This window comes from Callospermophilus lateralis, chromosome 18 (genome assembly GCF_048772815.1).
Source record: "Callospermophilus lateralis isolate mCalLat2 chromosome 18, mCalLat2.hap1, whole genome shotgun sequence".
NCBI lineage: Eukaryota > Metazoa > Chordata > Mammalia > Rodentia > Sciuridae > Callospermophilus > Callospermophilus lateralis.
Genome location: NC_135322.1, coordinates 46,994,126 through 47,009,105, shown reverse-complemented (window position 1 = coordinate 47,009,105; position 14,980 = coordinate 46,994,126). Strand labels below are relative to the sequence as shown.

Genomic DNA, 14,980 nt, shown 5'->3' with positions numbered 1-14,980 from the left:
ATATATTTAAACCTGACAGATGCTTTCTCTACATTATTGCCATTTTATTACTATTTTATAAATTTTGGTTTCTCTGTTCCTCCAGATAAAAATTAAAACTACATTTTAGGTGCTTGATTAGTGTGTTTGTGAATTTTATTGCATATGCCCTAAATTTATGGATCAATTTAAGGAGAACTAAAAGTTTAAAAATATTCATTCCATCCAGAAACCTGGTCTGCCTTTTCATGGAATCAATTCTTTTTTTTTTTTATTATTATTACCATCAGGAATACTTTGTTACTTTCTTCATTTTTGTTCTATGCATTTCGTATTCCATTTATAGCTAGTCATATTTTGGATGCTGTCAAAGACATGAAATCTTTAGTTATACTTTTTATTCTTTTTATGGATTTTGAGGTTGCAGTTGATTGTTTTATGATTCCATTTCACCCCTTTCTTAGCATATCAGTTCTTTATCCCTCCTTCCTTCCTTCCTTCCCTCTCACCCTTTCTTTTTTCCTTTTACAGTAGTGTTTGTCCTAAAGTTTGAAATATACACTTACAATTTATTATGTGTCCACTTTCAAATTACATTACACTGTTTTGGGAGTAGTCTGAATATCTTATAACAATAAAATGAACCTAATTCCTTCCTCCAAAAGCCTGTCTCATTGCTCTCATTCACTTCACTCATACATAAGCATATCCATGATTGGATAAAGTAATTAAATTGAAATATTCTAATGCTGAAACTCACAACTTTGATTTCCAAAGCCCCTGTTGCAAACAGTGATTATTTGATAAAATATAGAGGAAAGAGTAAGGCCTAGCAATTAAGAGCTCTGCTCTTCATCTCTAAAAGAAGAACAATTTTCATAGTAATAACTGAATATTTTACACATAATTAATCCCAAAACTGTTTTATTATAAAATTGTCAGTTATCACCACTCCTAATTTGTGAACTGAGCTTCTATTTTGATAGATAAAGGCACTGAGATACCAAATGCTAAGTGCACAATTGGAGTACGTCTTGGGATTCCAGAACCCAGCGCTATATATTAGGCAACAGGCCAACCTGGCTAAAGTTGCAGGTTTGTGGGATCCCAGGAGTACTTGGTTAACAGAACATTGTTGTTTTTGAGCTAGGCAGGATGGCAGGCTCCTCTATTCCCAACTAGTCAGGAAGCTGCGGCTGGAGGACCATCTGATTCAAGGAGTTTGAGATCAACCTGGGTAATGGAGTGAGATTGTGTCTCAAAAAAACAAAGAAACAACAACAACAAAACATTATTTTGTCATTTGAGTAGTAGAGGAGGAAAATTTTAGAAGATGGTAATGATTTCTTATTGTAACAACCACAGGAACAAGCCAGTGAGTGGAAAGAGAAGCATTCTTGCTTCTGAAATACCTTTCCTGTTTTATTTGACTTCCACCACTAATGTTTCTTTCACATTGAGGATCAGTGTGGCTTTTATTTATTTAAAACAAAACAAAGCAATGTCCACTAGGCATGATGTCGCAAGTTTATAATCCCAGAGGCTATGGAGGCTGAGGCAGGAGGATCGCAAGCTTGAGGCAAGCTTCAGGAACTTAGCAAGGCCCTAAGAAACGCCATGAGAACCTGTCCTAAAATAAAAAAGAAAATAACTAACTAAATAAATAAGGCTGCAGATGTAACTCAGTGGCAAAACTTCCCTAAGTTCAATTCCAAGTACCAATATATATATATATATATATATATATATATATATATATATATATATATTTCTAATCTCTTTATCCTCTCCTTTCATCATCTTATCATCATAGAAAGATGAGCTATTCTCATGTTCTGTGTGCCAGGAAATATCATAAGAGTAGGGCTCTAGCAGTGAATAAGAGATTCCCTCAAGTCAGGGAGTTTCCAAAAGCCTATCCAGCAAAGTGAGGTATATTGTGAAAGCTTAACTGAGTTTGATAGTAGTGTTAGTGTGCATCACATTGCTGTAATAAAATGACTGAGATAATAAACTTAATAAAAGGAAAATCTTGTTCTGACTCACCATTTTGGAGGCAACTGAGCCTGTGGCGAGGCAGTACATCATGGTGGGGATCACCTGCTGAAACAAAACTGGAGGTGACCAGCAAAAAGAGAGAAGAAACCAACATCTCACCATTCCCCTTGAGGACACACCCTCATGGACTTAGCTTCTTCCTACTAGGCCTCCCATCTTAAATGTTCCACAACTTCCAATATTGCCAGTCTGAGGACCAAACTCTTTTATCACATGGACCTGTGGGGGACTTTCCATATCTAAACAATAGCAAGTACCTATGAAAGAATTATACACATCAGCGCTATGACTAAAGAGTGGTCTCCAGATACATCTGTCTGACTCCAGCCTTTCCCCACTCACTATAAACATACCGGATAATGTCTCTTTTTAAACTTCTTCTCTTTCTTTCTTCTTCTCATGGACTTAGCTGAAACTTCATCGCTCAGGGAGGAACATATTCTATGATCATGTGCACTTTGCACTGTGTGCTTTGCTCCATCATCTCCTTCTCTTGCTGTCTTAAACCTTAACCCGCAGAAACTTCAAATCATGTCCTTGCTCTACCTGAAATGTATCCTCCCTGCCCGACACATTCCTCCTTTTTTAAGCCTCATGATAGATGTAGTTGTCTCTTGAAGCCTTGCCTGGCAGCTACGGTCACTGTGGATGCTTCCTCCTCTGTGCTCTGAGAACACTGCATGGACTTCTATTATTTTTCTGATCACTCTATATTCTAATCATGCATTTTCTTGTCTATCACAGAATATAAGCTTCATGAGGGTAGTATTCCAACACTTAAAAAAAGTGGGGTAACAAAATGTGAACTAAAAAGTGAAAGAGCGGATAACACTTTGTAATGTTTGTGTATAGTCTTCAGAAATTTCAGGGATTACTTATTATGGAAAAATGATTGTATTATGAGAGAAGCTTCAATCTAAAGAAAGAGAACGTGTTGTTTGATACTAAAATATTCTAAAGCTACCCATGCCCCATTACTCAACTATTCCATTCATTCATTCACATATTTTTACACAAAGTTAAATTGAACACCTGAGGCTTGGAACCAAGAAGACATGATCTTTAAATTTGTTTAATCTGCAAGTATAATGCTATCCAAGATGGATAAATATGCAGAATCAAATAAGCTCTGATAGTTAATTTTGCATTGTTTAAAAAACAAAAACAAACAACAACCAAAAAACCCAAAAATGTTTGCATGAAAAATAGGGTTGGCTGAGTAATATCATCAAGTTGGATTTTCCTTGAATAATTATTTTCTTTTCTTTTTTCCCTAAACTAAGGACATTTCTCTTTTATGAGCAGCACCAAATATAGTTCTGATTTTTTTTCACTTTTATAGTTTAAAGATAGCTAAGCAGATTTTTGTGGAATATATTTTTCCCCCTTAATTGCTCCAATATGGAAGTTGTGCTGCTGGCAGATCAAAATGGCAGATGTCTTTTAATGTCCTGCCATTTTCACTTCTGTAAATAATTATGTTTCTTTCATGCATGAAATCTATGACTGCAGTGTTTCTACACAAAACATGGTTTATCTGTGTCTACCCTCTCCTCATCTTAACAAAGGAATAAATAGGTCTTCTTGGTAGATCAGATGTATTGTTCTTTCCAAGTTCCCCTTAGTGCTTAACTTTGCTAACTTTTATTAACTTTCTTGCAATGAAAACATGATCAATGCTAAAAAACAATACACGATTCTGTGTCATACACACATGCTTGAATTTCACTCATACACATGAGCAGTTCTGCCTACTGTGTATTCTTTTTTGTACTTAGTATAGAGATGTCTACTTCTTATTTCACAGATCCCACGACGTAATCACCTTCTCCCTCCGTACTCTGTAACTTCTTGATTCAGCTGGCAGACATTTTATTCATCAGAGTTTCAGATCAAATAATACTTTTCATTAGTGTTTTAAGGCTCAGCTCTTATCGATTTCACTTCATGATAGCATTTTCTTCATTTCATACTATTGGGAAAATAACAGATTTATTTTTGCCTTTTGCATATCAGTTTATTTCTAAAGCGTGTGTATGTATGTTTTTAGAAATGTTGTAGGAACATAAATGAGTATATTGATTCTTTGTGGATTTCTCCACCACAAAATTATTAGATTTCTAAGAGCTGGTCTTTTATCTAGAAATGGAGTCTCTCTTTGTCTAGCTATAGGCTATGATGAAATTCACCTAATTAACCAGCCATGTTGGGGAAACTTGATTAAAAGGCACTAGCTTAATTGACATTCAATAATATCAATATTCTGACATCAGCCACATGCAAGTAAAGTATTGTTAAATCTACAAAAGTTTAAATCCAATTTTGTTTGTATTTTCCATGTTTTTGTCTGAATTGCTTCTTCTTTGCCTCTCAGTTTTCTTTTCTACACAATAAGTATAGTTACATTTTCTGCACATAATTTGAAAAATATTTGGGGTTAAGAATATTTATTAAATTAATAATATTAAAAATATTTGGGTTAGTATGAAAAGAACAATGAAGTTTAATAATATTAAAAATATTTGGGGTTAGTATGAAAGGAACAATGAAGAGTGTTTGTCCATATTAGAAGCTCAATAAATGTTGTGTAGTTGAATCTAACTCAATCTAAATAATAAGAAAAGAATAATAAGATAGAAATATGAGGATATTTATCAGGAGCAATAGTCTTACGATATAGGCAGCATTCATCACGTTGGGTCCCAAAGTGAGGAATGAGAAAATATAGAGACTGAAAATTGACTGCAAGATAATGAATCAGTACAATGTGGCTGTAGGAAAAGCCAGATTGATCTGAGATGTATTGAAAAGAATAGCGTTCAGCCATTCATCCTGCCAACACACACAACACCACTAAATGCACAGAGATCAGTGAACAGATGAGTGAGAGGAGCTCCCTGCACTTAAAGAATGTACTGCCTGGTGGAGAAGACAGACCATGAAACCATCACTGGGAGCTGTGAAATGTTCAGTATGTACAGTTACTGCACGTTGGGAGACATCCCCAGGGCATTCAGAAAGGCAAGAGAACAAGGATGTGCACACAAGCTTGTAAGTTATTCTATGAGCAATAGTGACAATGTACGTATTCATGCTACACACTTTAAAACTATTTGAAATTTTTGTCATTTCTGATCTAAGATGGCAAACACTGATCTAAAGTAAAAAAAAAATTAAGATTCACTTATTTCAATCAATATAAAATAAATCTAAATGATTCTTTCAAATTATGCCCTTTGTAATGGTGTACCATGTATTCTGAAATTATTTAAGAATTCATGAAGACTTTTGGGACTGCATATATGTGTGTGTGTGTATATATATATATATATATATATATATATATATATATATACATATATATATATATATATATATTTCACATGTATGCTTATATATGCTTTTATTTTCATTGTCTTGATAGAGCTGTTGTCACATTCCTAGGGAAAGTGGAGTGGGCCCAGAGGAAAGTCATTGCATATTCATTATTCTGCCCATGACTGGGATACCTGTCTTCAAGCACAGGGAATTTTATTTATCTATCTATCTATCTATCTATCTATTTATTTATTTCAGTAGGCAGATCAATTTTGTCTCTTAGGTTTGTACTGAAGTGATACAGCAGGTGGATCTGGGTCAAAAATAAACAGAATACTTCTCTGGGACCAAGACTTGACCTAGATTCTCCTAATTTAATAGCCTAGAAACATGGCTCAGCCTCATGGCACTCATGACCTTGATTCATAGGCTAAAAGATCGCTGATGAGGTCAAGCAAAGGGGAGGTGTCTTTACCTTCAGAAGGGAGGGGGACAAGGGGCAAGGGGTAGCAGGAAAGACTGTCCTAAGAGCTTAAGGGCTTTAGTCTCCCCAGGAGCCTCTTCTTCATGGTGAAGGCAGAATGTTCTGGTCCTTTGCTGCATTGCTTCCTCCCTTTCAGTTGTTAACATACAGGAACTATGTTGTTATATTGCCTATTTTCCTATGCTCCTAATTTCTTTCTTTGGCTATTGCAAGATTGACACCCAATGGCTTCCACCTATTAAGGTCTGTTTCTCCATCATAATTTTCTCTTTTAGTGTCAAATTTTATGTCCCTCCATTGGGTCACATCATCATCATAACCCTCATATTTGCATTCCCAAACTGGTGCCATGGAGACCATCATTATCAGAACCTTTGCATTTTGTCAGCATAATGAGAAAGTGTACAGGTAAAAACAACACATGATTAGGAGTCCAGGTTTTAGATATAAAGATTTTTAAACCTGAATTTATTTTTCCATGAATAGGAACACCACAATTTGTGCATGACATATTCCAGTAATTAATGGCACCATTTGCAAGTTTGTATCCAAGTGGGGAAGAAATGGAAGAGGTTACACATCTGTGTCCAAGAATGAGAACACTGGGTATCAAGATGAAAAATGGAGGTGCTTGAAAAGAACTTTCTTAGCATGGGCAACGTATTGCCAAAGACTGAAGAGTGTGAACTATTTTCTTACCTCTGGATGATGAGCCCTTCTGTGTAGGCAATCGCATTCAAAGCTGGGATGACATTTCCAAGAATTCACTTTCCTCTCCTTGCCAATAAGTTTCTCTTCCTCATTAGTCTACTGCTCAAAGAAAAGAGCTTCCAGAAAAGAATTAATATTTCCTGAGCATCTCCAACAGGCTGGCACATTCACAAGTGCTAAGTGCATTTATGAATGGTAACAAATTTAATCCTAAAAATTATTAGTTGCACAGATGAGAATACAGAAACTCAGGATGTTACTATGTCTAAAGGCAGGCAATTAATATGTAGAAGATTCAAGATGCACACCCAGCTCTGTATGACCTCCTCCCCCAGACTAAGTGTTTTGCTCATTAGAGGTTTTATAGAGATAGGAGAAAGATCTGAGAAATCTCTTCATGGAAATTTTTTAATTGACAAGATATCAGTCTTTTCCTGGCTCATCATATTAACCAAGGAGCCACTCTGACAATTTTCTGTTAATGTGTCCTCACAGCACCTCTTTTTACCCTTGGGTCACCCATAAACCTCCGCCATGAGGCTGTCCCACAGTAGCAGAACCCTGTCAAAAATAGGAAGTGGCTGGCTACTTACAATAATTTACATGAGAGAGAATCCATGGTCAAACTTAAGTTACAAAAGTGGTTTCCAGAAGGATTGTTTTGTTATTATTGTTAATTTATTTTTTTTCCACTTGTGTGCCTGAATGTGATTTTCAATTGTTGTTGACTATAGTGGATATTTTTGATCAGTATTCAGAGTGGACCACAAAAAAATAGGATCCTAGGCCACAAGGCAACAGGGGAAAACAGGGTATGCACCCAGACCACTTAAATGTCAAGCTAGATTGGTCGATAAGTCTCTTACCTATTGTACACACTTTACTAGGTCCCCAGGGCTAAAGGATCTCAATACTAGGTTTTCAGTTTTCTGACTGAAGTATTCCCTGAGCCCTCTGGAAACACAGTTCAGAGGAACATCACTGGCTCTTATCACATTATCTAGTTCCAGTAACCACACTAGGAGACATGCTTGATATGAATTGGCCTTCTTATTTTAAAGATAAGCAAGTGAGGTTCTGGATGGGAAAACAAATGACTCATCCTAAAGCACGTAATGAGTATGTCTACAGGAGACTTTCTGAGCATTTCTTTCCCATCTCCTGAATTGATCTTAAAATCTATATGTAAAATATGTTTTACTAGAAGATATGGGTTTTTTTTTTTTCCCCAAAGTTTTTTGAGTTTCTACTGAACTTTCCTTCATAGACTGTAGATGGTTCAGTTCCCTGGGTACTTTGATAAGCTTTTGTGTGGTAGTTTCAGTGTGTCTGAGAGGACTCAGCTGTTCTAAACATGAAACATCTTGAATTCACATGCTGGTGGTGTTCTCAGATCTATGTTTTCCATTAGTGTTTGAGTTTCAATTACTTTCATGTGCAAGCCCGCCTGCTGGGATCTAGGGTGCATATTGCAGGGATGGCTCGTTGAAGAATAGGTTTTAAATTATGGCTTCCACAAATTGATAAAAACAAAAACACCCTACCTACTTTCCCTTCAACCATAACACCAAGGGTAACAGAGTAGGACCCAGTAGAAATCCAAGTAAATGATATACTGGGGACATCATCCATATCAGAGTTATATTTGACCGAGCAATTTAATTAATTTCTTTTTCTTCTTAAAAATTTAATGTTTGTTTTTATTCATGATGGTATTAGGACATTTCAGGTCATTAAAATGAGGAAAATATTAGAACTTTTATTTTTTGAAAGTCTTGTTTGAGCACAAAACAATGTAATATAAGACAATAAAATTTTGAAATATTGTATTATAGGTGTTTAAATTTAGTGGCTAAGTGAGGGGTCATTGGTATAGCCTAGGACAGGGAAAGAACAGTCAAATGACTAAAGATTACTTGGTTAATTTTCTCTTTTGTTCACAATTTTCCACAGTACATGTAATTTTTTTCCACTGAGAACAGCAAAGGCAAAATATGCCAATTATGCAAAATTTAGAAAATACAGAAAGGTGGGAGGGCTCTTCTGCCTTGTTTTGATTGCAGTGTTGGCAGTGAAGGGTTGAGAATCTATCAAGGGTTGAGAATCAAGCCAGAGAATGCAGGCACATTTTCTGCAATATTCGGAAGGTCTGTTTACCTTATAGAAGAGTGAATCCACCATATATGATCTCACACAGTATGAATTGCATTTTCTTTAACCTAACATATATCAATTTAATTTTCTTTCTTTCTTTTTTTTTTTTTTTTTTTTGACGGGGGGGGACAGGGAATTGAACTCAGGAGTACTTAACCACTGATCCGCATCCCCAGCCCTATTTCTGAATTTTATTTAGAGACAGGTTCTTACTGAGTTGCTTAGAACTTCACTGTTGCTGAAGTTGGCTTTGAATTCATGATTCTCTTACTTCAGCCTCCAGAGCCACTGGAAATACAAGCATGTGCCACCACACCTGACTTTAATTTAATTTTAAGAGGCTTTAAATCATAGCAAATCTATAGTACTGTCAACCTATTTAAGTCCTTCCATCTTTTGGGCCAGGATGTTGGTCATAGAATTCATGTTGCTATAACAGGCAGGCCACATTAGAGATGTGTGTGTGTGTGTGTGTGTGTGTGTGTGTGTGCGTGCGTGTTTGTGTATAATTTGGTAAAGTGCATTAAAAATTTCCACTATTTTATAATACCAGTGCTTTCCCTCCAGAAAACCTATTATGGAAAAATATTTTTGGTTGGTAGAAAAAAAATATGAAGAAGTGCTTTGGGATCATAGGTTATAAAAGATTGAGCAATTTATGAAAGCCAACATCTGGAATTTGGGTGAAATTCTTCCCAGAACACATTTGTTCAACAAATATTTATTGTCTGCTGTGTTTCTGTCACTGGAGAGCCTGAGATGAATCAGATAAAAATCCACTGTTCTCTAGACGTTCATAGTCTCATTGAAGTCAAAGTGGTCATGTCAACAAATCATGGTGGAAGAGTAGGGTACCTACTTCTGTGGGGACATACGATGTGGTGAGACCCAAAGGAGATGGAGAGGCCTAGGAGGACCTTTTGAGTCCTGAGAAGGTCAGCCCTCATGATAAAATGAACAGTTTTGAGGGGCAAGAGAGCAATGGTTGAAAAGACCAGGCACATGGAAAAGCATTCTGTGAAGCCAGAAGTGAGTTCTCTGGGTGGGTCTGAACTAGCAGGCCGTGAACCTGGAAGACAAGGTGAAGTCTGGACAAAGGAAGTAGTCTATGGTCCACTTGTAATGGTGGGCCGTGTTATGTGGATCACAGAGAAAACAATCTTTTTTAAGCAGAGAGGGTGGAGCTGTTAAACAGGTGGCTGATTATGTTTGCATTTCAAAGAAGCTCTGAATCTGCCTTAAGGTTTATAAAATATTTCCTCTTTTATAAAGAGGTTATCCTTTGGGACTTATGAGTGGGTCTACAATTTGGGGAAGGTTTGAGGGTAGAGTTAGAATTTCTTTAAAACACACACACACAAATTGACAAACTGTTTTATATGAAGTAAAAAAAAAAAGTAAGCATGAGAAAGAAGCTTTTTTTGTTTGTTAGCTTTCACACTCACTTAAATGTTTAACTACCAGCTATGCTAACAGGAAATATGTAGTTGAACCTCAAGCTTTTGTGTTGTGTCTGATAAACGGGGACAACACCCAACCCCAAAAGGTGCGCTTTTCTTGCCAATGAAGGAGTTTGGTATAGACCAAATCCAAAAGAGCCAACTTCTGAATTTCTTTCCGAAATACAGAGAGATTCATCTGTGTTCCTACCGTGCCAAATGACAGCCACCTCTGTAGATGCTTAGATTAAAGAACAAGTGGGAGTATTCTGGTTGTTAACCTTTGTGATGACAAGAGTGCTTTCCAATTTTGCAAGCTGAATGCAACGGTGATTGGAATGGTCTTGATAAGAAAGCACACCTTGTCTCCCCTCTTCCGACAGATAACACTGCAGGAGTATATGCCCGGCGTGGAGGCTTCAGTCGGCAGAAGCAGGATCTATACCTCCTGCCCATAGTGATCAGTGATGGGGGGATCCCACCCATGAGCAGCACCAACACCCTCACCATCAAAGTCTGTGGGTGCGACGTGAACGGGGCGCTGCTCTCCTGCAATGCCGAAGCCTACATCCTGAATGCCGGCCTGAGCACAGGGGCACTCATCGCCATCCTTGCCTGCATTGTTATTCTCCTGGGTAAGGGATTTCCCTGGTTGGCTGCCACAGTCAGATCCACATCCTTGAAAACACATCCTTGAAACTTGGGTTTCTCAAGTCCTGACTGATTACCATGTCCATGCTATGTACTGCGGACACAGCTCAAGCGAAATAAAAAATAAAAATAAAAAAAAAATTGGAGGGGGGTGGGTGCCAGCTCTCCTGAGTTTCATGGGATAGTAGTAGAGCATGAAGTTAAACAAGCACATTGATAGAGTGGAAAAAAAGTTGTGATGAGCATCTTGCTGGGTACGTATCACAAGACTGGGTAGCAAAAGCGATGTGGATGCTGGAGAGACATCAGAGAGGGTTTTGCATAGGAGGGGTTTAGACAGTGACTTGCTATATGTGCAAGAGTCTTGCCTCACAGGAGGAAGAAGGGTTAGGGACAAAGGGGACAGGAAGGGCCATTATGAGAAAAATGACAGTGTGTGAAGGACTTTAGGAAAGGAAAGTATGTCAGCTGGCTGAAATCATTCTTCACAATATCTGTGCACATGCTTCCTCAGCTTATGGCTGCTTTACTGCAGACTGCCAACTGAGCTGGGCCCCTGTCTTCTGTAGTTGTGTTCCATCTGTGGTCCACTCTGTATCAACTCCAATGAGCAGATGATACCTCAGTCATTGCTGGGCCTCAGGAACATGAGATGATTTGTTCCAACCTCTCAGAACTAAGTGAGTTTCAGAATCAGACCCCAAACCCAAGATCATCTGACACCAAACGTATGCTTTCCCCAAGATGTTTGTTTCTCCATTAAATGAATCAGTGGGGCTGATTCTGTAGAAAATAGCTAGAAAATTCAGTTTAATAATAGTTGAGTATTATCTTGAGACCAGGCCACCTATCTTAGGCTCCCAGGCATAAAGAGAATTATGCAAGAACTCTATGCTGGAGGAGGCCATGGTCTATCAAGGAAGGTTTTCATGGATAGATTAAATAGAGGCTCTACATGAGTGCTATGATAGGGACATGACACAAAGGTAGTGTGGGCACAGAGTAGAAAGTGCCTGCATCACCTGAGAAAGTCAGACACATCTTCCTGGAAGATGTCATAGATATAGCAGCTACAGAAGCAGTTTCTAGCTGATGAAAGGGGTACTCCCATCAGAGGGATCCCTGAAGAACTGATACTGGGATGGACAGATGTGTAAATCTGTAATAACTGTTTCAATGATAGTAAAACAGGATTCAGTGGGTGGATGGAGCCCATGCCAATAGCCCTGTGTAATGCTGGGATGGGATGCCAGAAAATGTTTCATGGTGAAAGGTCAAAAAGTGTCAGTCAAGCAAAGAAAGTGAAAACCGTCTGGGTGGGCAAAAGTGCTTACAGAAAAAAAGGCACAGACCTCTGGGGACCTCACGGAGTCCAAGGCAATTGCAATCCCTATTCCTCTGTCACAGAGACCCCAAAGGGCTCTCAGTCCCCTTGTCAAATTCAGCCACAAACTTTCCTCTCAGTCTTACTGAGTGTTTAGGAGAGTCTTCCAAAAAACCCCAAAACATTACAGAAGCCTTTGGTGGGGGTGAGTGTAGGGACAGAGGAAATGGTTACAGGAGAAAACAGTGTCCAGGTTTTCCTTATGAGTGACTCTGCTCATTCCTCCCAGTTGTCCAGACTGAATGGAATACCTCTCCCAGGAAAGAGATAAGATTGCTTCATCTGGGGTTTCAGATAACACTATTTTTTTTTTATGTTCACAAAGTAGATTTTTCTCCTGGGGTCTTCACAACTGTCCCCTCCTCTCACCTTCATGATAGTTTCTTGATATTAATAAAGTAGGTTAATGCTGATCCCCAGAGCTCTGGGAAGTATCCAGTTTTTACCTCCTATAGGAAGGTAGGTCCTGAGTTCTCTGAATGACCTCACTCTTAAAGTTGGGAATGGCAACTCCCTTCTTTACAAAAACAAAAGTGGCCCTCAACCCCTTTTAAGAGAAGGCACATTTAGAATCTTTCTGATATTTAGGCAAACGGCTGCCAAATAGTGGCAGCATCCATTTGCCAAGTTCCAAAGTGCCAACCTGCCAAACCACTGGGTATACTGTTCTCATGGCTGCACTTTGCAGAGACAGCCAGGCAGAAGTCAGTTTTGCACATTTCTGGGGATTCCTGGCAAAGCTCTCCTTCCCTCTGTGGCTTCCAGTTCTGAAACACAGGCCTACTTGAGGTTCTTGGGAAACCAACACTAGGAAAAGAATCTGGGGGAAACTGGGCTTCGCCACACTTAACCTTCTTCTTCTTTCCCTGTAGTCATCGTAGTGCTGTTTGTGACCCTAAGAAGGCAAAAGAAAGAGCCCCTGATTGTTTTTGAGGAGGAGGATGTCCGTGAGAACATCATCACCTATGATGATGAAGGGGGCGGGGAGGAAGACACTGAAGCCTTCGACATCGCCACCCTCCAGAACCCCGATGGTATCAATGGATTTATCCCTCGCAAAGACATCAAACCCGAGTACCAGTACATGCCTAGGCCCGGGCTCCGGCCAGCACCCAACAGCGTGGACGTGGATGACTTCATCAACACGAGAATACAGGAGGCAGATAACGACCCCACTGCACCCCCTTACGACTCCATCCAAATCTACGGTTACGAAGGCAGGGGCTCGGTGGCCGGGTCCCTGAGCTCCTTAGAGTCGGCCACCACCGACTCGGACTTGGACTATGACTATCTACAGAACTGGGGACCTCGTTTTAAGAAACTAGCGGACTTGTATGGTTCCAAAGACACTTTTGATGACGATTCTTAACAATAACAATACAAATTTGGCCTTAAGAACTGTGTCTGGCGTTCTCAAGAATCTAGAAGATGTGTAAACAGGTATTTTTTTAAAAAATCAAGGAAAGGCTCATTTAAAACAAGCAAAGTTTTACAGAGAGGATACGTTTAATAAAACTGCAAGGACATCAAAGTGGTAAATACTGTGAAGTACCTTTTCCCACACACACAAAAAAAGGCAAATATTGAGGTTGTTTATCAACTTCGCTAGAGAAAAACCACTTGGCATACAAAATATTTAAGTGAAGAAGCCTAACGGTGAACTTACAATGAAGGGAAATTGTTTATGTGTTATGAACATCCAAGTCTTCTTCTTCTTCTTCTTCTTTTTTTTTTTTAATTTGTCAAAGAAGCTTCCACAAAATTTCAAAGGACAACAGTTCTGAGCTGTAATTTCGCCTTAAACTATGGACACTCTCTATGTAGTGCATTTTTAAACTTGAAATATATGATATTCAGCCAGCTTAAACCCATATGATGTATGTACAATACAATGTACAATTATGTCTCTTGAGCATCAATCTTGTTACTGCTGATTCTTGTAAATCTTTTTGCTTCTACTTTCATCTTAAACTAATACGTGCCAGATATAACTGTCTTGTTTCAGTGAGAAGCGCCCTATTTCTATGTCATTTTTAATGTATCTATTTGTACAATTTTAAAGTTCTTATTTTAGTATACATACAAATATCAGTATTCTGACATGTAAGAAAATGTTACAGCATCACACTTATATTTTATGAACATTGTACTGTTGCTTTAATATGAGCTTCAATATAAGAAGCAACCTTTGAAATAAAAAAAAAGATTCTTTTTTAATTCTGGGTTTGATTCTTAACATTGAATGAAATTAAGGATTTCTAATGATCCATTTATATTTCTAATTTAATTGTGATCTTTTAATAACCCTATTTATGATCTGTTGTAGTCTGCTGCTTTTACTGTTTATTTAAAATCAAATATGTTTTGCAAATGATTTTTGGGGGGCAAAATTCTGTAAGATCATGTAAAGCATATATATAGATATATATATATACATATATATATTTCTTTTTTTTTGTACAATTCTTGGCATTAGCCTTCCTGCTTCTCTTCACACACATCTTTTAAGAAAGGAAGATGCTAAAGATCTAGATCATTCTACGATTTTGCAATATGTATTATATAATATGCATTTATCTTGTATATCAGTGGTCTCATGGTTGTGAGAGACAAATCCATGGCAGAATGAAAACTATCAGGACTCTAAATGTTCAAGGTATGTATTTTATTCCCTACCCTGAGCATTTGGGAGTTGAAGGAGGAAAGAGTCAAAAATTAAATTTGCTCCACACTCCAGTGTTATTTTTCTTTATGTTAATCTTACCAGGCTATTGTAAGACTCTGACAGTTGAAATGGCTCAT

General features: G+C 38.0%; 1 protein-coding gene across 1 annotated transcript in view; it reads left to right on the top strand.

Moving 5' to 3' along the window:
- Cdh11 (cadherin 11) overlaps positions 1–14,352 on the top strand; it is a 147,692-nt gene extending 133,340 nt beyond the window's left edge. The window contains exons 12-13 of the mRNA XM_076837914.2: positions 10,527–10,778; positions 13,051–14,352. Coding sequence (XP_076694029.1) covers positions 10,527–10,778; positions 13,051–13,547 — 749 coding nt within the window. The 3' untranslated portion in view covers positions 13,548–14,352. The remainder of the gene's footprint in view (positions 1–10,526; positions 10,779–13,050) is intronic.
- Positions 14,353–14,980: the final 628 nt, after the last annotated feature.